We start from the raw sequence: 24,501 nt of genomic DNA, 5'->3' as shown, positions 1-24,501 counted from the left end.
TGACCATGGTGTTGGTCACCAGACCTGAACCCCAGAGAGAATCTATGGAGTATTGTCAAGAGGAAGATGAGAAACAAGAGACCAAACACTGCAGATGAGCTGAAGACCACTGTCACAGAAACCTGTGCTTCAGACCACCTCAGCAGAGCCACAGACTGATCACCTCCACGCCACGCTGAACTGAGACAGAAATTAAGCAAAGAAGTCCCTATCAAGTATTGAGCACATGTACAGTGAATTAACATACATAGGGCCAACAATTCACTAAAAATGTGAAGTGTTCTGATTGGTTGAGATTTGATTGAATTGGTGGGTTTTTGTTAAATGTGAGCCAAAATCATCACAATTAGAAGAACCAAAGACTTAAACTCCTTCAGTCTGTGAGTACTGAATTTATTTAATACACAAGTTTCACAATTTGAGTTGAATTACTGAAATGAATGAACTTCTCCACAACATTTTCATTTATTGAGATGCACGTGTAATTAGATTTTTTTTTTTAGTTATTAAAAATATTAATAAAAACTAGGTTAGTATCTAAGTGTTGCTGAAGTACACCTGGAATCTCTCTGAACTCCGTCTGCTTTCATCATCAGTTTCATTAAAACACTGGATCCAGTCAGAATCTTCCAATCAAACATCCAGAGCAAACAATATAATATCTTTTCTATGCCTTTTTCCAATGTGTTTTAGTGCAAACACAACAACTGGAAAATGTTAAAATACTAAAATATTAATACTCTAAATAAATAAAATGAGTCAAGGCAAGTTTATTTCTTCAGCACACTTCATACACATGGAATTTCATAGTGCTTTACAATAAAAGGATTTACAATAATTATAAAATTGATTTTAAACTCTTAAGAAGATTTTTATTCATTAAGCTTTTTAGATTTTATAATATCTGATATGTTTATGTATGTAACGTGTTACCTGGAGAAACTCTTTTAAACGTCTCATGCAGTAGTTTGAATAAACCTTCTTCAACAGTGTTTTATTTCTGATTTCCGAGCTTTTTTAATGAGTCCCTGATAGTTGTTCAATTAGTTCTTATGACCTGAGTGTATCGAGAGAGTGAGCTTCTTGTGTTGTGTCCCGTCTGGACCGTCTGAATTAGTGAAGGGGTTTCTGGTCTCGTGGGAGGCTTGAGAGGATAAAACAGCTTTCTGTGAACTCCAGACCTCTGCTTTCCTCCAGAGACACCGGTCTGGACTCATCTGGACTCCCAGAGAATAATGAGAGAGTGTGTGTGTGTGTGTGTGTGTGTGACTCCATCAGTACCCACAATGCCGTGCGTCTGTGTATTTGTATTCAGACTAGCGGGACTCGATGTTAATGCATCATGCATGATGGGTAATGGACATTTAGAGTGAACGGCACATGAGAGAAGCTGCTGTAATCTGTGTTATCAGAACTGTTTCTGCTCGTCATCTCCATCATCCTTTGATCAGAAACACACTCCACACACAAGAACACACACACCGTACACTCCATGTCTCACTGGACACACGGCATGAGCGCTTCGAGACGGAGAGTAGAGCATCAGCAGTGTGTGTGTGTGTGTGTGTGTGTGTGCGTGTGTGTGTGTGTGTGCGTGTGTGAGTGTGTGTGTGTGTGTGTGCGTGAGTGTGAGTGTGTGTGTGTGTGTGTGTGTGTGTGTGTGTGCGTGAGTGTGAGTGTGTGTGTGTGTGTGTGTGTGTGTGTGTGTGTGTGTGTGTGTGTGTGTATAATGACATGGGTATGACACAGGTATTACAAGGAGAGGGTGACTTATGAGGACATAACCCATGTCCCCATTTTTCAAAACACTTATAAATCATACAGAATGAGTTTTTTTGAGAAAGTAAAAATGCACAAAGTTTCCTGTGAGGGTTAGGGTTAGGTGTAGGGTTGGTGAAGGGTGATAGAATATACAGTTTCTACAGAATAAAAACCATTACACCTATGGGATGAACACACTTTACACAAAAACAACCGTGTGTGTGTGTGTGTGTGTGTGTGTGTAGTGGCTAAGGTGTTGTTAGTGGTTTGTAGTGTGTCAGGTATGTGTTTTCTCTCCATTATTGTACTTCTCTATTTTTCTGTTCTGCACTGTGTGATGTTTGATGGTGAAGTGTGTAATTTCTGCACAGTAATAATGACTGACTGGTGTTTGTAGCTAAAGATCCTGTGATCTCAGCTGAAGCTCTCTCTCTCTCTCTGTGTCTCTCTCTCTGTCTCTTTCTCTCTCTCTCTCTCTCTCTCTCTCTCTCTCTGTGTCTCTCGCTCACAGTCAGCACATCACTCTTCTGTTCTAATGGAGGAGTGTTTCAGGCTGATGCTATAAAAGCTTTGCTCATTTCTACCCTGATCTCACAGAGGACCTTCAGCAGCACACTGTGATCTCTCTCTCATTATATCAGTGAACACTAACATCCATGAGCTAAGGGTTGGTGTGATATTTCTTTTGAAAGAAATTAATACTTGTATTCATCAAGGACATTAAATTAATCAAAAGTGCCGGTAAAGACATTTATTTTTTATTTTCTGTTTCAAATAAATGCTGTTCTTCTGAACTTTCTGTTCATCTGTGGATCCTGAAAAATAAAAAGTATCACAGTTTCCACAGAAATATTGAGCAGCACAACTGTGTTCAACACTGATTATAATCAGAAATGTGTCTTGAGCAGTAAATCATCATATTATTCTGATTTCTGAAGATCATGTGACACTGAAGACTGGAGGAATGATGCTGAAAATACAGCGGAGCATCACAGAAATACATTACACTTTAACACAGATTCACACAGAAAACAGATGATTTACATTAGAATAATATTTCACTATTTTGATCAAATAAATGCAGATCTGGTGAGCAGAAGAGACTTCTTTCAAACTTTGTATGTTGATTTTCACATCACACATCAGGTCTTCTGGCTTCTTTCTGCATGTTTTCAGCTGTTTGAGACGCTCCAGATTACAGACTGACCTCCACAGAGCAGCCGAGCAGAGAATGAGATCACACACCGCACTCACACACCGGTTCTCAGAAGATAATTAGTGTATAAATATTCATTAAAGAAGCTGAACCTGAGGCTCTGAACAACAGCAGCCAATCAGAGTGACAGTCTGACGAGTGACTGACAGATGAACTGAACTCAAGAGCATTAACACTCGTCTCTTAGACTGCTGCTGCTGCTGGAGTGTGTGTGTGTGTGTGTGTGTGTGTGATGGGAAATGCATCCATGCACAGCAGACAGTGTTGGATGAGAAAGAGAAAGACGGTTGCAGGAGCAAAAGGGAGACGAGCGGAGAGCATGTCAGGATGATGTGTGTTTATTTCTTCAGTCAGATTGTGAGTTGTTATCACATAATACCACAGGAACAGTTTATTCGATTAAAAAAGCTAGTCAGGCCTCATCTGTGATTATCTTCATGAATCAGACAGCTGTGTCTCATCTGGTCTCGTGTTCTGTAGTTTCTGCTGATGTTTCCACAGGTGTGGACTCCATCCAGACTCTCTGCTGCTCGCATCTGCTGTGTGTGCGCGCGCGTGTGTGTGTGTGCGCGCGTGTGAGAGATACATCCAGTGAGCTATAGATATTAGTGATGAGTCAGCATGTTGCTTTAACCCCGTGTGTGCTGCTCTGCTCTGATCACCGACACACACACACACACATCGACCGGAGCAGCAACAGCACGCGGTGAGTTGCACACACACTCACACACATTCAGACTTTAGTGCATCTAGCTATGTGTGTGTTTATGTTTGTGTGCGCCTTTATGAAGGGGTGTGTGAGTGTGTGTGATGCGCAGTAGGAGTGTGTGTGTGTGTGTGTGTGTGTGTGCAGTCAGTCTGTCGCCGCGCGCACCGGGAAGCAGCAGCAGCTTCAGAGCCGGTAAACTGCCGTTATTCTGCTTCAGTCTCGTGCTTCTGTGTGTGTTCGGGTGAAATGACAGGAGATCTACAGCAGAGATATTAATGCGCGTGTTTGTGTGCTTCAGCAGCAGCCACGATCGAGCAGAATTCATAGAAATAGGGTTGTATTCGTTATTTTATTGACTGTCATCATGACACACACACACACACCGCAGAAACACATGCGCGTGACTGTCATGAAATCGCTCGTGCGCGCGCGTTCTCTGCGTCTTTATGGTTGTATGTTAATGTGTTTGTGTTTCATAGCGCTTCTGCGGTTCTACGGTCACGTGACGCGACTTTATGAACTTCACCGGTACCGCTTTCGGTTTTTGTGGTTCTGCAATGCGGTGGGTGTGGCCTGCGCGTGCACGCGGACCACCGGCGTGACGTCACACGCGGTACCCTTCATCGGTGACGCGTGACGCGATGAGGAGGAATACACAGAAGTCAGTAGAAATCAGGATGGAATTCTATCATAATTCGAAACGAAGATTCTTTAAGAATGAAAACGTTCAAATGGGAGTTATGAAAAAGTTATAGAATTACAGTTATGATAGAAATCCCACCGAAGTGCTGATTAATATTCATTTTTAATGTTCATGAATTATTTATTTAAATGCAGGGTGTAAATAATGGCATTTAAGCAATGCATTAACAGCAGCAAAACAAAGATTATTCCAGTACATTTTACAGTAAAATACCACTCCAGTTTTCCAGTTTTTCTGAGTTTAGTTAATTTACCAAATCTTGGTATTGTTTGTGATTCTTGCTAGCCATTTCTGAGTGTAAGCTGACTGTGATCTGCACGGCTGCTTTCAGCTCATATTGTGTAGAAAAGTGTGTGACGTGATCCCTGACGCCGCAGATATGAAGTTCATGTGATTTAACATTAGTACTCAGTTCTGCAGTGTGACTTTATGAATATCTTGACCTTTAGCTGCTCTGCTCTCTGTAACAACAGGAGTGTGAAGGTGTTGATGGCAGAATCAGAGGTGTATCAGCACCATGGACAGCAGCTTCTCTGATGCTGATGTGCTCGAGTCTCTCATGCGCTGACACTGTGCAAGTGTTTGTCTGGCCTTCGTTTAGCAGCATCTCTTGAGATCAGACTGAAGAACGGCTTCTATTTCTGACTGTAATTCACTCAGGGATTGAAACTCGGCCTAGATTATGTGATTGTTCTTGTTCTGTTATCATGCATTTCTAAAGGCTTTGTGCTGAGAAACGTCTGTGAGAGCAAAAGGCCATTATACGGTATATTATGTTGAATCACCTCACATATTTCACCTCAAAATTAAAATAAAAAAAGGAATTCAATTTTTCATGAAGAAAATGAATCCCATTTCCACCAGAACCAAAAATAAGACAGATAATTATGACTTTTTATTTCACATTTATGACTTTTATCCTAGCAATTTCACGCTCAGGATTGCGAGATCTTTGCAGTTCTCAGAAGAAAAGTCCAAATTAGTTGCAATTACCTTTTTCTTGTTTTATTCAATGGCAGGATGAAAAGGCAGAATTGTGAGATAAAATGTATCAATTATCTTTTATTTATTATTTTATTACATGGCAGAAATGGGCTTCAAACATTATGATCTTATTTCTTATTTATTTATTTATTTTTTGCATTAATTAAATGCCATACATCAAATACTGCTATAATGTATAAATATTTAACTTTATAAATAATATTTGTTTGCATAACAGGAATGAGATTGTTTTTGCTTAACTGCCTTAAAAATATAGAGACAATGAAAAAAAATCATAATTTTTATTTTGAATATCAAGGTGAAAATTTACATTTATTTCATATTAATGGCTTTGACTTTTGTTAGATCCTTGGGTTTTGATTTGAGTTACACGATTGTCTCCAAACACATTAATTTGTCTTTGTTTTTCTTATATAAACACAGATCTGTAGAGAATGTGTGGTGTATTATATAGTTATGGTAAAAACATGGTAAAATCTTGAGTCTTTTCCTGTCAGCTCATTAATGGTTGTTCGGCTGAGGGCGGGGCCACTGCGCTCATGAATAATGCAGCAGGGGGGTTGATTGCTCCGCCTATAGTCTGCTGGTTGAGTTCTGGATCAGAGGAAAGAGAGCTCAGCTGATGCTGATGTGTGATTGTAAGCGGCTGCTCGTCGCTCTCAGCTGTGTGCTGATGTGCAGGAAGCTCTTCATGTCACACGGCTGTATCGGAGCAGCTGATTGGCTGAGAGCCGTCGGCGTGTCCTCTGCAGAGAGACAAAGACAGAACGTCTCAAGGACTCAGATCTAAACCAGATCCTCTGAACAAATCATTCACACAACTACAATTGTGTTCCGCTGCAATCTCTTTGTTGATTATGTTTATACATCAGGATACTTAATATGTACCAGGATTTTTTACAGTGTGTTTTTATGGTAACACTATAAAATATGAAATATTGCATTTTTAATTGCAGTTCTGTGTGGGTTTCCTATGTAATGTTAGACCAGGTTTCATAAAAATCATAAAATCATAAAAATGTTAAAATTAAAATAGATTATTTTTAGAAAACGAGAACAATAAAAATAAAATAAAAACACTTACTTAGTTTAATTAAATCATAAAAATGAAAGATTTCTTTTTTTTATTAAATGTAAAAAATTATAAAAGCAAATCAAAATAAAACACACAAAAAAGTTAATGTTTTAATTGTTTGACTGCATGTCATGTGACCATAAAATACCATAGTAAAACATGTAAAGATGCTGTTAACCACCACTATCATGACCAACAGGGACATACAAGGATTCTGATACTTTTTTCACCCTCTCTTTAAATGATTCATGTAAATGTATTAAGTTTATTATTTATAACTTCTTTGGCCGAGACTGTGTTTATCATAGTATAGTGAGCGTAACACACACACATTACAGTGAGCCGCTCACACAGATTCCTGCTGGAAACCCCCAGCATGACCTTTGACCCCGGCAGTGCACAGCTGTCAGCATCCTGAGCCAATCACACGCATGTCAGTCCTGTTTCATTCTGAATCAGACGAGTGTGCTGCTTCTTTCCTTCACCTGGGGATAAAGGCTCTGTTATTAGTGCTAGAATTACATGTAATTAATATAGTGTCTTTCCAGAGCTCATTGATGCATAGATGCAAACACATTCAAAATCTAAATTACATTGAGAAAACAGATTTGAGTTGAAATTTGTGCTGCTTACTAGGTCACTCATCAGTGGTGCTCATAACGATGTGACCAAATAAAGTTCAGTGTGTTTTTGTGTATTGCATTAACCTAGTACCATCTACCATCTAGAACCAGCTACATGACACTAGCATCGTAACGTTGTGCTTTGCACAGACAAACATCTTTTTTTTTTTTTAAATCTAGTTATTCTAGGGTTTCTGATAAATCATTGCCAACAGAGTTAGCTCATGTGCTCATCAGTTCTGCTTCTGGGAATCAATAATTGAATCTTGCCAGTTGGTGGAAAACAAAGTGTACTGCAGCCACGGCACTGAGCGAACGAACTGAATCAGAGATCGCAGATTCTACCCGACCTAAAAAGCCTTGGCATCCATCTAAAAATCTAAAAGAGCTCTGAGGACATCATATGAAGTCAAAATATGAAGTCATATCCAGAACATGAGATTACTGGAGTTTTCTAGATAAACATCCAAGCTGCAGGAGTCTTCAGTCTTCATCTGAGTCTTAGAGAAACATTTGAGATTTTAATGAGATCACGTTTGTGATTTTTAATTCTTTGATTTATTCTCTTGCAGTCATGATGCTGCGAAACAGAGAAACATGTCACTACTAATTTCACGATAGATGAATCAGAAGAGAGCCTCTTCACTAGTTAAGATTTGTAAAGATGCTGTTTGTAGACTTTAGTAACACTATGACTCCCAGCAGAATGGTCACCAAACTGCTTAACCTGTGTGTCAGTGATGACTTATGTTTCTGGGTAAAGGACTTTCTAACAAACCGCACACAGACTGTCAGGTTGGAGGGCCATCACTCATCCACTCTGACTCTCAGCAGCGGAGCTCCACAAGGCTACGTGCTGGGTCCTCTGTTATACTCACTATACATACATTACATTTGCAGATGACATCACTGTGGTGGGGTTAATATCAAATGTTGATGAGCCTGCCCACAGGTAGGAGGTTGCTGAACTCTCAGAATGGTGCATAAATAAGAAACAATAATATGATTCTTGTATAGTGGCATCTTCCTGTTTGAGCAGATGAGCGCTGATTCTTCATTCAGCTCATGCAGGACTCGCTCAGAACACACACACACACACACACACTCAGCAGCAGAATCTATATTTGTCCTCCTCTACAGAAATGAAAGAGGCATTCTAATAAAGGACAGGAAACGCAGTGGCTGGCTTCCTGTTTGCTCTGTTTGATGTGATGAAGAGCTTTCATCTTCCTCATCTGATGGGATTCTTTCACTCTCTCTCGTTTGATCTCTCTCTGGATCTGGATCTGGATCAGTCCCCGTTCATACGAGACAGATTCATGTGCATCTCAGCTTCTTCATTCTTCTCCGTCTCACATCTTTCCCATAATGCCTGTGATCCAAAACATGTGCCGAAGCAGCTGAGTCCTGCAGATAATCGCTCAAAACGGTCCTACAGAGAAAAGACAAACTCACATTAATATTCATGATCTCGTGCATCATTCGTCACGATCACAGCAGACAGGAATCATGGGAAATGGTTATGAATGTTAAATCCCTTTTACTTGATCAGAATCCGGTTTAGACTCACATTCATATTCACGCAAAGTTCAGAGTTTGGCATCAAGGTCCAAGGTCAGCTGGAGATGATGAGTTCATCTAAAGCTGTAGTTTGTCTGGTAGTGATCTGCTCAGTGTGATTCTGTCACTCTCTGGTTTTCATGTGTCTTTGTTTTTTCTCTGATCACAGTTTGATTTGAAATGACGACAGAAACCGAGAGCCAATCAGAGCAGCAGGGGGCCAGCGCGGCTCCGCCCCTCCACAGCCAGCTTCCTCCTGCCGCCGCCCACAGCACCCCTGTGAGGAAAGAGCAGGTACTCCTTTCTCACATTGCTATAATCTTAAAGATTAAATCAACAACACAGTCCAGATTATTTAAAGGGATAGTTGACTAAATTGAAAGTTGTGAACTTTATCAAAGAATAATGTTTAGTGAAGTTTGTTCAGAGTAGCAGATACTAAAATACTGCTCTTGTGATTTGAGAATCTAATTGTTGAAATAAAAGAACACTTAATGACATAAAAACAATAATTGAAGCCAGACCTAGTACAAGAGTTTGACCATATGAGCTTGTGAGCACACAAACACAGGTGTAAGTGTGTGTGTGTGTGTGTGTGTGTGTGTGTCAGGGCAGTGGAGCCGAGGACGACGGCACGTCACACTGGTCCTCCTCCAGTAAACTGACCCGATCTCCCGTCAAAATCAGCCGCAAGCCCAGGAACATGCAGGTGAAGGTGACGCTTCTGGACGGGTGCGACTACACCTGCGTGGTGGAGGTGAGACGGGAGCTACAGGGTTTGACTCTCTGTTGCATCACACGGAGGTCTTCATTTCAGAAATACAGGAGTTGTTTTCAATCATTGCTTCAAAATAAAAACTACCACACTACAATCCAAACCTGTGTGTTTTCACGCACTGCTCAGGTTTTGGTGTGTTTTGCTTCTCTTGTTTCAGACGAATGGACACAAAACATCCAAACACACACGCTGAAGTGTTTATTTTATTGCACTTTATCTATTTGCATCTGTAGATTTCAATCTTTAAAGAGTTTTTTCTCTTACGAGCAGCAAACTTCTCAAATGTTCTGAAGCTTAGTTCTTATTTCACTCTCTTCACTGATTTATACTACTCTTTACTCCTGAAAGCGAGGTGAAATGTGTTTGTTTTCTGTCTGTTGACAGTATTTTCTCATTCATCATAACATCCATATTTAAAGAGAACAAACAGCTCATCAGTCACTTATTTTTTCTTTGAAGAACAAATAAACCTGAATGTTTATCTCATCTCTGATTGTAGTTTGGTTTGTAGTTTATTCCTTGTAGTGTTGCGTTATGTTTTTCGTTGTGCTTGCGATCATGTTGAGTTTGTCTCTTTCTGCAGAAGCGTGATAAAGGTCAGGTTCTGTTCGACAAAGTCTGCGAGCATCTCAATCTTCTGGAGAAAGATTACTTCGGAATCACATTCCGTGATGTGGAGAATCAGAAGGTACAGTTCGGTTCATTTAGATCCAGTGAACACTGATTCAGTGAGTCGTGACTCATCTGAACGCTTCGTTTCAGAACTGGCTGGATCCTGCCAAAGACATGAAGAAGCAGATCAGAGGTGAGACGCTCTGGGAATAAACATCTGTCTGATCCATGTGTTCTCCATTCGAGCGACTGACGCTCTGTGTTTGGGATTGTTTTGTGTTTCAGGCGTCGCCTGGAATTTCTCATTCAACGTGAAGTTTTATCCTCCTGAGCCGGCGCTGCTTTCTGAAGACATCACCAGGTCAGATGATAATGCTTTTATCATGTATTGTAAAGAAGACAAATGTGAAAATATATAGCTAATTTAAATATGTCTTTAATAAATTTACCGAAATGCATTTTTCATATATTTTAGTCCGTTTTTTTTTTTATCAAATTTATTTATTTATTTATATTTTTTAACAATACTTTTCATTAAGAGTTAAAAAAAAATAATCGTTAATCGTTTAAATAGTATTTTTTTTTTTTTTTTTTTTTTTTTTTTTACATTTTTAGTCATTTTGTTGTGTGGCTGTATAGTTGGAAATGTGTTTTCTTGACCCTGAAGTACCTGAAGAACATTTTATATTATATTTTAAACTTTTTTTAGTTTAAACAAAATATGTTTTGGAAAACACACACACACACACACACACACACACACACACACATATATATATATATATATACATATATATCAATTAAGTATTAATGTCAATTAAGTCAAAGAAGGTAAATATCAGTGATGAAAAATAAAGAACATTTTAAATAATGCAAAGTGAACTAAGAAAGCACTAATAAATCTGCGTGTGTGTGTGTGTGTGTGTGTGTGTGTGTCAGATATTACCTGTGTTTACAGCTGCGGGATGATATCGTCTCGGGTCGTTTGCCGTGTTCGTTCGCCACACACACGGTTCTGGGATCGTATAGTGTTCAGTCGGAGCTGGGCGATTATGACCCGGATGAGTACAGCTCCGACTACGTCAGCGAGTTTCGTTTCGCTCCTCATCAGACCAAAGAGATGGAGGAGAAAATCATGGACCTGCACAAGAACTACAAGTGAATCTCGTTCTGCTTCTGTGTCAAAGCAGCTTCACTGTAATAAACGTGAAAATAATCAAGTTACTGTTCTAAATATTTACAGAAGTCAATAGAGTCATTATTCAGATGGATTCAGTTCAGTAACAGTGCTAATGAATATTCTACTAAACACATGTTTGACTTCACAATCTTAATGTTCTTACTTTAAATCCAGATGTTTCAAATCAGCTCTCACTAATGTTTACGGTTAGATTTAGAAGGTTTAACGCCTCGTGAATGATTTCTGAGTTTCTGAGACTGTGTGTGTGTGTTTCTCAGAGGAATGACGCCAGCCGAAGCTGAGATGCATTTTCTGGAGAATGTAAAGAAACTGTCTATGTATGGAGTCGACCTTCATCATGCAAAGGTACAGGTGAAACACACACACACACACACACACACACACACTGCACGAACGTTATGTGACGTAATGGAGCTCAGCTCATGGCATGATGATCATGATGAAGTCTAATCACAGAAAACACGTGTGTTTGGAGTCTTTTTGTTCTTTAAGTAACTGAATAAGGATGTTTTGCATGTAAATGTGTGTCTATGTTCTCACACACACAGACCGACGGCCTTTCAAACCCTCTCCGTGACGAATGACTCATTAATAATCAGTGTTCAGTGTTAATCATTGTTTCTGTCAGACGTTCAGCTCAATGTCAGAATGAATCTGATTCTGCTTCGGGCCGGTCGTACTGGGTCACAAACCAGACAGAGACAAACACACACGTGACGGAGAGTTTGGGGGGGTTTTACAGCATCGATGGAACCAGATAGTTTATGTTAGCTGAGGCTGGTTTAACTGGATTCTGTGAATGTGTCCGCAGTCGTGATATTCACACACAGATGATGTTTCATATCATCTATCATCTCATGTAGTGGTTAATCAGAATAACAGCAGACACAGCTGAAGCATGAACGTTGGGTTAGATCAGCCGCTCTTCTCTTCTTCCTCTCTTACTGATGATCTAGTTGATAGGACGATTCTTTCACTGCTTTTCTCCAGCTAAAGCAGAGGTAAGATGCATTCGCGTATACATTTATATGTGTGTGTTTGTGTGTTTTCTACGTGTGTCTTTGTGCATGACCATGAACTGAAGGCAATGTCTGAGCAAAGACTCTTCTTCTGTTTCATGCTCATCTCAGTAGGAGACTCGAACCCGTTCACCATGAGCGCCTGTGGATCCATAGAAGAGAAAAATCACACATGAGAGCTCTTTAAAATCATTGAAGCACCCTCGTGACATTTCTTTCTTCAGTGGAATAAAAAATAAAGATATTTAGAAGAATGTCGCGAACCAAATAACTTTGGACCCCACTGACTTTCAATGTATGGAGATTTTTACCAATCAAGAGTCGTAGATCTCATTATTAACTCTGTTCTCTGAGCTGCTTCACATCTCCTGAACCTTTGAGAACTTGTGTCTCATTCCAGGAGGAAACATCAGAGACCAAGTTGAGTCTTGAATGAGAGTCTCCTGAGCTGTACAGGTTTCCACTGAGCAAGTTTTAAGAGCTTCATCGTTCTTCATGACCCAGTTTCCCACTGAATACCCACTAGAGATGTGAATTGTGCCAGTTTTCCCACAATCCCCCTTGATTCTTGTGTGATGTGATGTATTCAAATGTAGTTTTTGTAGAAAATGAGCTCCACAGATGGTTCTAGAAGTGTTTGGAGGTCTGCTGAATGGAGCTCAAGTTCTCACATCTGTTCAGAAGTATTTCAGATCTGGCACCGGTTCATTTGGTTTCAAGAGATTGTGAATGCAGTGATGAATAGAAATAATGACGCAGAATACCTGCTTCATTTCCGCCTCTCAGAGAGATGAGAAATGAGAAGATAGATCCACTTTCAGTGACAAACACATGACAACATCACAGTATCTCTCTCTGTTCCTCTCAGGCCAAAAGTGTTTGGCTTCCACTCATTCATTCAGAAATCAGGATTTGTTTGTGCATGACTGTGTGATGATGATTGGCTCCTCTCTAATCCAATGGTTGGTCAGGATTCAGAGGGGGTGGAGATCATGTTGGGCGTGTGTTCCTCCGGGCTCCTCATCTACCGTGACAGACTTCGCATCAATCGCTTCGCCTGGCCCAAAGTCCTCAAGATCTCCTACAAACGCAATAACTTCTACATCAAGATCCGTCCAGGCGAGGTGAGATCACCATCATGTCTTCTCCAGGCGACATTCACAGTTTTGGTGACGCTTGCTGACAAGAGAATGTTTGTTTGTCTCTAGTTTGAGCAGTTTGAAAGCACGATAGGCTTTAAACTTCCCAACCACAGAGCAGCCAAGAGACTGTGGAAGGTTTGTGTGGAGCATCACACGTTCTTCAGGTCTGTAGAGGTCCCTGTGCTTCTGTATGTTTGCTGTGTTCTGTGTTCAGTGGTAATCATGCTTTGCATCTCGACAGGTTGGTTTCTCCAGAGACTCCTCCTAAGAAGTTCCTCACACTGGGTTCTAAGTTCCGCTACAGCGGCAGAACTCAGGCTCAGACCAGACGAGCCAGTTCCCAGATCGTCCGTCCAGCGCCGTACTTCGAGCGTTCGACCAGCAAGCGCTACACGATGTCACGGAGTCTGGATGGAGGTTTCTATCTATCTATCTATCTATCTATCTATCTATCTATCTATCTATCTATCTATCTATCTATCTATCTGTCTGTCTGTCTCTCTGTCTGTCGTCTGTCTGTCTGTCTGTCTGTCTCTCTGTCTGTCTGTCTGTCTGTCTGTCTGTCTGTCGTCTGTCTGTCTGTCTGTCTGTCTGTCTGTCGTCTGTCTGTCTGTCTGTCTGTCTGTCTGTCTGTCTGTCTCTCTGTCTGTCTGTCTGTCTGTCTGTCGTCTGTTTGTCTGTCTGTCTGTCTGTCGTCTGTCGTCTGTCTGTCTGTCTGTCTGTCTCTGTCTGTCTGTCTCTCTGTCTGTCGTCTGTCCGTCTGTCTCTCTATCTGTCTGTCTGTCTGTCGTCTGTCTGTCTGTCTCTCTATCTGTCTGTCGTCTGCCTGTCTGTCTGTCTGTCTGTCTGTCTGTCTGTCTCTCTATCTGTCTGTCTGTCTGTCTGTCTGTCTGTCTGTCTCTCTGTCTGTCTGTCTGTCGTCTGTCTGTCTGTCTCTCTATCTGTCTGTCGTCTGCCTGTCTGTCTGTCTGTCTGTCTCTCTATCTGTCTGTCTGTCTGTTGTCTGTTGTCTGTCTGTCTGTCTGTCTGTCTGTCTGTTGTCTGTTGTCTGTCTGTCTGTCGTCTGTCTGTCTGTCTGTCTGAATGATTGTCTGTAGTCTCTGTGTTTGTCTGTCGTCTGTCTGTAAGTTTTTGTATCTGTTTGTCTGTCTGTCTTTGTGTTTGTCTATCTATCTATAACTCCATCGTTCTATAGTTCTATCATTCTATCTGTTTATATGTAGATATTTAATATAAGACATTTTTCTTTGAAACTTTGGCAACACTAATGATATATATAGTGATATCAAATGCCTCATATTTGTCTGTCGTTTGTCTGATGTCATCATCTCATTGAGTCTCACTGGAGTTTGAGTGTCTGTCATCTGCTTTGCTGCATGTCCTGTTTGCTCTCCTCATCTTCAGTTTCAGTCATTAGCAGACGTCTGTTTTGTCTGAACAGCCTAGTTTTATTTTCTGTTCCCGTCATGAAAGAGTTTGCAGACAGAAGTGAGGCTTGCGGCAGGACAGGGATTTTCGGCTCATTAACCTGTAATCTGGGCTCCTGAGGCCTGGAACGCGTTTGTTTCATTTCCTGCTTCTGGTTTAATTGGAGAATTTCTGTTGTGTTGCAGCATAAAGCTGGCGGTCTCAGAGCACATTACTGAATACTAACACACATGATTCATAGAATGGATGAACAGGCTGGATGTGTTCAGTGTAGAGAGTCTGCTGCATCTTTAATTTTCTTCTTGTTAAACGTCTGATTATATTAATCATGATGGGTGTCTATACTTAAGGGTGAAAGGTTTTAAAGGTACTTGTATTTTGACTAATAGTTAGAGAATACTAGTTATCTAGATAAAAATTGGCTCAAGTGTTTGGTACAGTGACCTTATGAAGTATTTGGACTCTTCAGTCACACACACAAATGTCTGAATATCACTGCATCAGATATAAAATATCAATGGAAGTAAAATTTGATTTTGTTTTTGTTCACTTAAAAATCAGAAAATTTCCTAAACAATAGTTTGTTGTGTTGTGTTGTGAAACGATCCTGCACTTGATCTGATGAAGGACTTCAGACTTTTATAAACGTGACTGAGGTGAACAGACACTTTCAGGTCACTGTATTGTTTTGCATGTGATTTAGCCTGACATGTGTGTCAGTGTCTGTTATACTGTGTTTGCTCAGACGTGTGTGTGTGTGTGTGTGTGTGTGTGAATCTCCTCAGCTCAGCGGACGCCAGTCAACACGGCAACAGTCAATGTAAATGGCACTAGACCAACAGGTAGAGACGTTTCTCTGTATCCCTGATGCTTGTAGATACAGAAGCCTCCGTCTGCTTGTTTGACCCTGATAGTTTGAGGATGGGTGTGCATGCGGATCTTGCGCTTCTGCTTCAGACACCTTTGATTTTGCACATGCTGTTGCTGCGTCAGTGTTGTTTTACAATCATATGTTAAGTTTTAATAATATTTTACATGGTCTGTGTCCGTCACTGTCAGAGGCTTGTGTCTGTGAATGTCTCTTACAGGCTGGTTAAAATAAACCAAAATGTTTGATCTTTTTAGGGTTTTATGAGTCTGTATCTGTTCTCATGGAAACATCATCATTTGTGCATTATTGATCTTGTTTATTGATTCATGCAATGTTCAATATTACAGGCAGAAATTAGTAAAACTAGCACTGCATCACTTCACCAGCATCATATATAACACAGTTCTTCTGTAGAAATCACTCAATATTGTACTGCGGTACAATCAGCAGTAATTACGGCTTCTTTAGAGCTTTCGGAGCAACAAACACTGAATCACAGTTAATCCATCATGATTTTTTTTTCAAACTCTGCGGTAAAAATTGACTTAGAAAAGTTCCAGAAATTAAAAGTTTCAAAACAACATTTCATTTATATTCCCTGAGCTCTGCTTAGATAAGCTTTTATTGTCATTCTGCATTTTTAAGTGCACGTCAGTGTGATGTTAGTCAGGGTTTATTCCACCAGAAACAGACTTTAAGTATTACTTTAATCATTATCCAGCTTCTCTATAGTTATTATAATTAAGCTAGTTCTCATAAACTACCTCTGTAATGACTGATTCACCTCTTACATGTGACTGAATGGATGTGCTGTGTGTGTGTGTGTGTGTGTGTGTGTTTGCTGTCATTATAATCTGAGTTTATGCTTAATACATCACAACCGTAAAGATTCATGATTTCCTATTAAATATTTTAGTGAAGTATTTCTTAAAGTATTTTGTTTCCAACCTTTCTTTTTTAACAGTGTATGTAAATAATTGTATATTTTAAATTAACACTGAAAAATACCATAATAATGGTATAGACATATTTCTGTGGTGAAAATTTCTTATTTCTGATTATGAAAAAATAATTCTGCATTCTTAACTTGGTAATGTAATGCAGTAAGTGTTGAGTCTGAAAGCAGATGCAGTACTAACGCTGTGTGTGTGTGTGTGTGTGTGTGTGTGTGTGTAGAGATGGGTACGGCGTTGTATGGCACAGCCAAAGGCATCGCCATGAGTGACCTCATCACCACGATAACCCCGGAGAAGAGAGTGGAGGAGACGCGTGAGGAGGAGCGTGAGAAGACTCGACCGGTGCTGGTGGAGAGTGTTGTGGTGCTGGAGGAGGAGGACGAGACAACGAGAGCCACGGAACCATCACTGCCGAGCCCACTGACCCCGGCCCGTCAGGACACACGGGTAAACTAACCCTAACTAGTCCACTGACCCTGGCCCGTCAGGACACACGGGTAAACTAACCCTAACTAGTCCACTGACCCCGGCCCGCCAGGACACACGGGTAAACCAACCCTAACTAGTCCACTGACCCCGGCCCGCCAGGACACACGGGTAAACTAACCCTAACTAGTCCACTGACCCTGGCCCGTCAGGACACACGGGTAAACTAACCCTAACTAGTCCACTGACCCCGGCCCGACAGGACACACGGGTAAACTAACCCTAACTAGCCCACTGACCCCGGCCCGACAGGACACACGGGTAAACTAACCCTAACTAGTCCACTGACCCCGGTCCGTCAGGACACACGGGTAAACTAACCCTAACTAGTCCACTGACCCCGGTCCGTCAGGACACACGGGTAAACTAACCCTAACTAGTCCACTGACCCCGGTCCGTCAGGACACACGGGTAAACTAACCCTAACTAGTCCACTGACCCCGGCCCGCCAGGACACACGGGTAAACTGACCCTAACTAGTCCACTGACCCCGGCCCGCCAGGACACACGGGTAAACTGACCCTAACTAGTCCACTGACCCCGGTCCGTCAGGACACACGGGTAAACTGACCCTAACTAGTCCACTGACCCCGGCCCGACAGGACACACGGGTAAACTAACCCTAACTAGTCCACTGACCCCGGCCCGTCAGGACACACGGGTAAACTGACCCTAACTAGCCCACTGACCCCGGTCCGTCAGGACACACGGGTAAACTAACCCTAACTAGTCCACTGACCCTGGCCCGTCAGGACACACGGGTAAACTAACCCTAACTAGTCCACTGACCCCGGCCCGCCAGGACACACGGGTAAACCAACCCTAACTAGTCCACTGACCCCGGCCCGTCAGGACACACGGGTAAACTAACCCTAACTAGTCCACTGACCCCGGCCCGCCAGGACACACGGGTAAACTAACCCTAACTAGTCCACTGACCCCGGCCCGTCAGGACACACGGGTAAACTAACCCTAACTAGTCCACTGACCCCGGCCCGACAGGACACACGGGTAAACTAACCCTAACTAGTCCACTGACCCCGGCCCGTCAGGACACACGGGTAAACTAACCCTAACTAGCCCACTGACCCCGGTCCGTCAGGACACACGGGTAAACTAACCCTAACTAGTCCACTGACCCTGGCCCGTCAGGACACACGGGTAAACTAACCCTAACTAGTCCACTGACCCCGGCCCGCCAGGACACACGGGTAAACCAACCCTAACTAGTCCACTGACCCCGGCCCGTCAGGACACACGGGTAAACTAACCCTAACTAGTCCACTGACCCCGGCCCGCCAGGACACACGGGTAAACTAACCCTAACTAGTCCACTGACCCTGGCCCGTCAGGACACACGGGTAAACTAACCCTAACTAGTCCACTGACCCCGGCCCGACAGGACACACGGGTAAACTAACCCTAACTAGCCCACTGACCCCGGCCCGACAGGACACACGGGTAAACTAACCCTAACTAGTCCACTGACCCCGGTCCGTCAGGACACACGGGTAAACTAACCCTAACTAGTCCACTGACCCCGGTCCGTCAGGACACACGGGTAAACTAACCCTAACTAGTCCACTGACCCCGGTCCGTCAGGACACACGGGTAAACTAACCCTAACTAGTCCACTGACCCCGGCCCGCCAGGACACACGGGTAAACTAACCCTAACTAGTCCACTGACCCCGGCCCGCCAGGACACACGGGTAAACTGACCCTAACTAGTCCACTGACCCCGGTCCGTCAGGACACACGGGTAAACTGACCCTAACTAGTCCACTGACCCCGGCCCGACAGGACACACGGGTAAACTAACCCTAACTAGTCCACTGACCCCGGCCCGTCAGGACACACGGGTAAACTAACCCTAACTAGCCCACTGACCCCGGTCCGTCAGGACACACGGGTAAACTAACCCTAACTAGCCCACTGACCCCGGTCCGTCAGGACACACGGGTAAACTAACCCTAACTAGCCCACTGACCCCGGCCCGTCAGGACACACGGGTAAACTAACCCTAACTAGCCCACTGACCCCGGTCCGTCAGGACACACGGGTAAACTAACCTTAACTTACCAAGGCTTAACTTACTGGGCTGGCAGGACACATGGGTAAACATATTGTAGACCTTGTATATTCTGTACTTATTGCTTATTGCACTTCTGGTTAGATGCTAACTGCATTTCGTTGCCTTGTACCTTACATGTGCAGTGACAATAAAGTTGAATCTAATATAATCTAATCAAAACTAACCCTAACTAACCCAACAACACCGGCTGGACAGGACACACTGAGAACTAACCCTGACTAACACTAATTAACTCACTTAAAGCTTCATTTGAAGCACAGCTCAGTTGTTTGATCAAACATCATCATCAGTAACAGCTCGTAACTAACAAATGAGGAAGATATGATGCCTGGAGCTCATAGTGTGATCAGTCTTTGGAAATAATGCATGTTTTAGCTCAAATGGTTTAGTTTGTAGACAAATAGACACATTTTCTGAAAGAAATGAACACTATTAAACATCAAGGATGCATTAAATTGATCCAAAGTGCCAGTAATGATATTTATAATGTTACAAAAGATTTCTGTTTCAGATAAATGCAGTGTTTTTTTCACAAATATATTGGGCAGCACATTTAATGTCAATGTTTTATTTGACTCTGTGTTCATTCCTCTAATGCTGGTTGAATGAGCTGATGTCTATAAACTACCATGGTAACATTACGGTATTTTACCGTGTTCTGCTTCTCTCTGTTCATGCTTTCTCTGGATCAGACTGATCTCACAGACACCGCTGTCGATGGAGAATTAACGGCCACTGAGGTTTGTGATCTGAGCTCGTTTCTCATCTGATCTCACATCTAAACAACCGTCGTGATCTCTGACGTCAGACTGAAGACTCGTGCATGGCAGAACAACACCAATGCCGTGAACGATTGCAGTAATTAGATTGCTAATTAAGATACGGCAGGGCTGTTGAAGCTCTTATTAAACTTTAATCTGATAATGGCCAATAATCATAATTGTTCTTCTGGAGACGGAAACATTAAGCCTGTGATGTTAATGAGTTTAGCCTCCTGTTGATCCCAAACGTCTCGTTTCACACGTGTTGTGTGTCTTTTGTGCAGTCGGATCAGGAGGACGAATCTGAAGCAAAGACGCTGGTAAGATTCAACAATCTCTACTTAAATACTAAAACTTGTTTACCCTTAAATTATTTTTCTAAAGTTTAAATAAAGATGATTAGATTCTGGTTTACAAGAAAATACTATTTCAGTCTTCAATTACTTTGTAAATCACCTTTTCCTCCAGCCGGGGTTCATAAGGCAAATTAAAGGAGAGAATGTGTTTGTCAGACACAGTAAGCTGATGTTAGAGGTTGGTAAGGAGTCACTGGTTGCTGCATGGACATGTTTTAACTTGTGATTTATTCTAGCATCACTAATGTGTGTGCTTCGAGTGCATCTATTACAATTAATGAGGCAAACTGAAGGAGGGAATGTGTTTGTCAGACAGAGAATGTGTTTATTGCATCAGATTCTCATATGTTCACTGAATTAAAAGGAGTTTATTTGGAGTTCTCCTTGTACTTACACTACTCGTAATCTGATTAACTCTGCTGCTGTTTGGTCATTTTAGACGTTTAGATTTTTTTGAATTTCTTACTACATTAGAATGGTACAAATGCTATGTGAACACTATATATATGTGTGTGTGTGTGTGTGTGTGTGTAGATAGTCACACTTGTACTGTTCACTGTCAAAAATGATCTCATTGGAAATTAATGCAAAGTAGATTTCATCTAGTGGAAGTGTTTGGTATTGCGCCTAAACTGAAAAGATACTGAAAGCAAATTTTTTAAGAGATCAACTTCAAATTTGGAACACAATTTCTTTTGATTTATGCTTTTGATTTTCTCACAATTTTAGACTGAAACATTAATAATCTGCCAAGTGTCCTCTTTATTAAACAGAGAATGATCTTAAGTCTGTGCTTCAAAGCAGTCAAGATTTTTGACAGTTTTGGTTGGAATTGTATTTCAAAAAAAAAATGGTTAACAGGTAATAAATGGATTGTAACTATTCAAGAAATACAATTTAGTCCTGTAAAATCCACAAAAAATGCTAAATCTTAAATAAAAAGCACTATCAAACTAAAATATAGTACGTTCATTTCATAGAAGAAAAAAAAGATTGAGCATCAGAGCCTGGGATACGGCCGAATCTCTGCTTGTTGTGTTTGTGCAGGAGATGGAGCAGACGCCAGACGAGCTGCTGAAGCATCAGACCAACATCAGCGAGCTGAAGCGGACGTTCCTGGAGGGAGGACCGGACCGCACCGCTCTGACCGAGTGGGAGAAGCGTCTGTCCTCGTCTCCGCTGAGATCTCCACGCATGGACGAAGCGCCTATGATCGAGCCGCTGGAGCCGGACGAGGTGAGATCCACGTCTCTGTAACTGTGTGTGTGTTTGAAGAACGGATCTGAATGGAGCCGCTTTAGACGAGAGTGACGGTCGACAGAGAGCCTCTCATTGATTGTGTCTTTGTGTCTGCAGTAAAATCAGCTCATCTACTCACAGATCCGGCGTTCAGCTGCTCTGAGCACTTCAGATCAGGGAAAATCATTACGTGCCGCTTACATAAAACCAGAAAAATACGGTCCTTAATCAGCGTCTGTGTGTTGTGCTTCAGAAGAATTCTCTTAACACCCTTCTGAACTGAGAATATATATGTGTGTGTGTGTGTGTGTGTGTGTGTATGTGTGTGTGTGCGTGTGTGTGTGTGTGTGTGTGTGCGTGTGTGTGTGCGTGTGTGTGTGTGTGTGTGGAATAAAAAAATTTGTTGAGTGGAGCTTGTTTATCTCTGCTGCTTCAGGTCAAACAGGAAGTGGCGGTGGAGACACAGGAAGTGGCCGCAGCAGCAGCTCTGGAGGACAGGACGGTGGATGTGGTATGTGATCCATTCATCTGATGATCTTCAGACTTCACGATCATGATGAACGGTGTTTGTCTCTGTCTTCATGGATCAGGCGTGACTAACGGTGCTTTAACTCCGGTCTGCTAACATGATCTTTGTGTGTTACGTGTAGGAGTCTGACGGGTGGGTCATTATAAACAAGGTTCCTCCGTTTGAACCAGATACACGTCCTCCAGTCAGAGCTCAAACGGTTTCTCATAAGAGACCAGAGAAGGTTTCCACCGAAGTAGAAGAAAGACATAGACCTTCCTCAGCAGAGCCAGAAAAACCCACATCTGAAGAGGTTCCTCCAACCAAAACCGCTTCGGAGACATCCCAGAAGTCTCCAGCACGGGACGTTCCCTCATCCGTCGTATCCGAAGAGGTTCCTCTGAAGGTACCAGAAAAGGTTTCTCCCATAAGAGAAGAAAGGTTTCCTCCAGGGGAACCAGTTAAACCAGAAGAGGTTTCTCCCAGGAAAACTCCTTCTAAGATACCAGTGAAGGTTTCTAGCACAGAACAGCCTTCTTCTATCACATCTGAAGAGGTTTCTCCAAAGAAGACTCCTCCGAAGGTGCCAGAAAAGGTCTCTACGGTAATCAAAGGGAAGGTTGAACTCATAAAGGTTCCTTCTGTTGGTTCTTCAGAGGATGTTCCTCCTAAAGTGCCACCAAAAGTCCCTCCGAAGGTTCCAGAGAAGAAACACGTGGCCAGCTACAGATTCACATCAGAACCCAGATCTCAGGAAGGTTTCTCCGCTGTGTCCGAGCAGTTCATTAGATCCTGTGAGTCCAGTGATCTTCCTTCCATCGAGGTGATCCCGGGGGAGTATCCCGGTCCCGGCGCTCCGGAGACGCTCAGATCCCCCCCGACGGCTGGAGTGGTAGGATTCCCCGACGTCTCGCTCGTCCTCGGCCTGGCTTTGAGATCTCAGACACGCTCCGAACACACACACTCCTGATCTGAGTTCAGTTGTCTTGGTCTGACGGTCACTGCTTGCTGTTTTGAGCCTCTTCTCTCGACGCTGAGAGCAGGAGCATGTTTTCTTCATTATTTTGCACGCTGCTTTGCTTTAGTCACGACTGACCGAACGCTCGGCCTGCTGCTGGACACCAGGGTTTATTCATAAGAGAGTGTCTTTTATCTTCGACTCAAACGGATGCATACAAACAATTCTGCATAACAGTCACTGATATTTCAGTTTTCTTAGTTGTGTAGTTATTCATTATTCAAGCACTGGTCTGTGTGTGATGTATTCTGTAAAAACATTGCTCTCACTGGTTAAAGTGTTGTCCTCTAGCGCCACCTGCTGGTCTTCATAACACTGCAAAAACATCATAGTCTAACATCATAATTCTGTCTTATTTTATATCTAGCTATTTTGTATGTTTCCTGTACAAATATACAAGAGGAAGATAAAAAGAAAATTTCTGTAAAAAAAAAAAAATTTTATATATAAAAAAAAAAAAAAAAAAAAAAAAAAAATATATATATATATATATATATATATATATATATATATATATATTATTATTATTATTATTTTTGTACATATTAATGTACTTTGTTTAATTTAAAAAAAATAATAATAATCAAAATTAAAACATTTTAATACAGTTTTGTCATACGGACCTCAGTCAAGTCTGATTTTTGGCCTTTAATATAAAATAATAATAATTGTATACCTCTGATCTACTCAAACTTAAACCATGATACGTTTACCTGATAATCTAAATTACTTAAGATACAAAGCCTTGTTTTCTGAAAATAATTTCACACGTTTTTGGTAAAAACAGGAACAAATATCAGCCGGTGGCGTCAGAAAACTGATGGACGGGTTTGTTTTTCTGACTGTATGTGGCAGATATTCTTTCTTGTTTTAAAGCTCACTCAATATATCCAAAAATAAGGCTCCATATGGTTGCTTCTCAAGAAAATGTTTCTTTATTTAAAATAAGACAGCAATACTGAGAAAGAAATTGTTTACATTTTTTTGCAGTGTTAAACTAAAAAATAAAAATAGCTAGTTGTTTACATTGTCTCAGATCTTCAGACCCAGACTGATAAAACACACTGATCATCTGCTGCTAGTTCAGTCTGGTGTTAGCGCCACCTACTGCTCAAATGGTACAAATCATATAAGCAGGTGTGTTTGGCGAAGAAAGTTATTTTGCCTCTAAATGAGACTAAACTCTGATTTTAAGTCAAAAAATGATTTTTTTTAATGCATTATTCTTATTGTAAATTATGAAATTAATTCTGTACACAATGCATATAGAGTGCAGCAGGTGTTCTCTTATGAATAAGCCCTAAATGAGACCCTTCACCCCCTGAGTTAACCAGAATGCTCTTGTGTGTGTGTGTGTGTGTGTGTGTGTTCTAACGCTGT

The 24,501-nt window shown here is 41.7% G+C and overlaps 1 protein-coding gene across 9 annotated transcripts in view; it reads left to right on the top strand.

Annotated features, from left to right (window-relative positions):
- Positions 1-24,501, top strand: part of LOC127946422 (protein 4.1) — a 39,485-nt gene that overhangs the window by 7,925 nt on the left and 7,059 nt on the right. For 4 of the 9 annotated variants that reach the window (XM_052542977.1, XM_052542982.1, XM_052542981.1 and 1 more), the window contains 18 exons: positions 8,843-8,946; positions 9,263-9,409; positions 10,014-10,118; positions 10,193-10,235; positions 10,328-10,403; positions 10,982-11,200; positions 11,501-11,588; positions 13,234-13,386; positions 13,471-13,568; positions 13,646-13,821; positions 15,618-15,674; positions 16,880-17,106; positions 19,932-19,979; positions 20,285-20,320; positions 20,469-20,534; positions 21,404-21,592; positions 22,032-22,106; positions 22,246-22,995. In XM_052542977.1, coding sequence (XP_052398937.1) covers positions 8,843-8,946; positions 9,263-9,409; positions 10,014-10,118; positions 10,193-10,235; positions 10,328-10,403; positions 10,982-11,200; positions 11,501-11,588; positions 13,234-13,386; positions 13,471-13,568; positions 13,646-13,821; positions 15,618-15,674; positions 16,880-17,106; positions 19,932-19,979; positions 20,285-20,320; positions 20,469-20,534; positions 21,404-21,592; positions 22,032-22,106; positions 22,246-22,995 — 2,657 coding nt within the window. Of the gene's footprint in view, positions 1-3,555; positions 3,684-8,821; positions 8,947-9,262; positions 9,410-10,013; positions 10,119-10,192; positions 10,236-10,327; positions 10,404-10,981; positions 11,201-11,500; positions 11,589-13,233; positions 13,387-13,470; positions 13,569-13,645; positions 13,822-15,617; positions 15,675-16,879; positions 17,107-19,931; positions 19,980-20,284; positions 20,321-20,468; positions 20,535-21,403; positions 21,593-22,031; positions 22,107-22,245; positions 22,996-24,501 lie in introns of those variants that run through there. The other 5 variants (XM_052542984.1, XM_052542985.1, XM_052542979.1 and 2 more) reach the window with 4 other exon arrangements.

The sequence above is a fragment of the Carassius gibelio genome, chromosome A24 (assembly GCF_023724105.1).
Source record: "Carassius gibelio isolate Cgi1373 ecotype wild population from Czech Republic chromosome A24, carGib1.2-hapl.c, whole genome shotgun sequence".
Taxonomy (NCBI): Eukaryota; Metazoa; Chordata; class Actinopteri; order Cypriniformes; family Cyprinidae; genus Carassius; species Carassius gibelio.
This window is presented reverse-complemented; position numbering and strand designations above follow the sequence as displayed.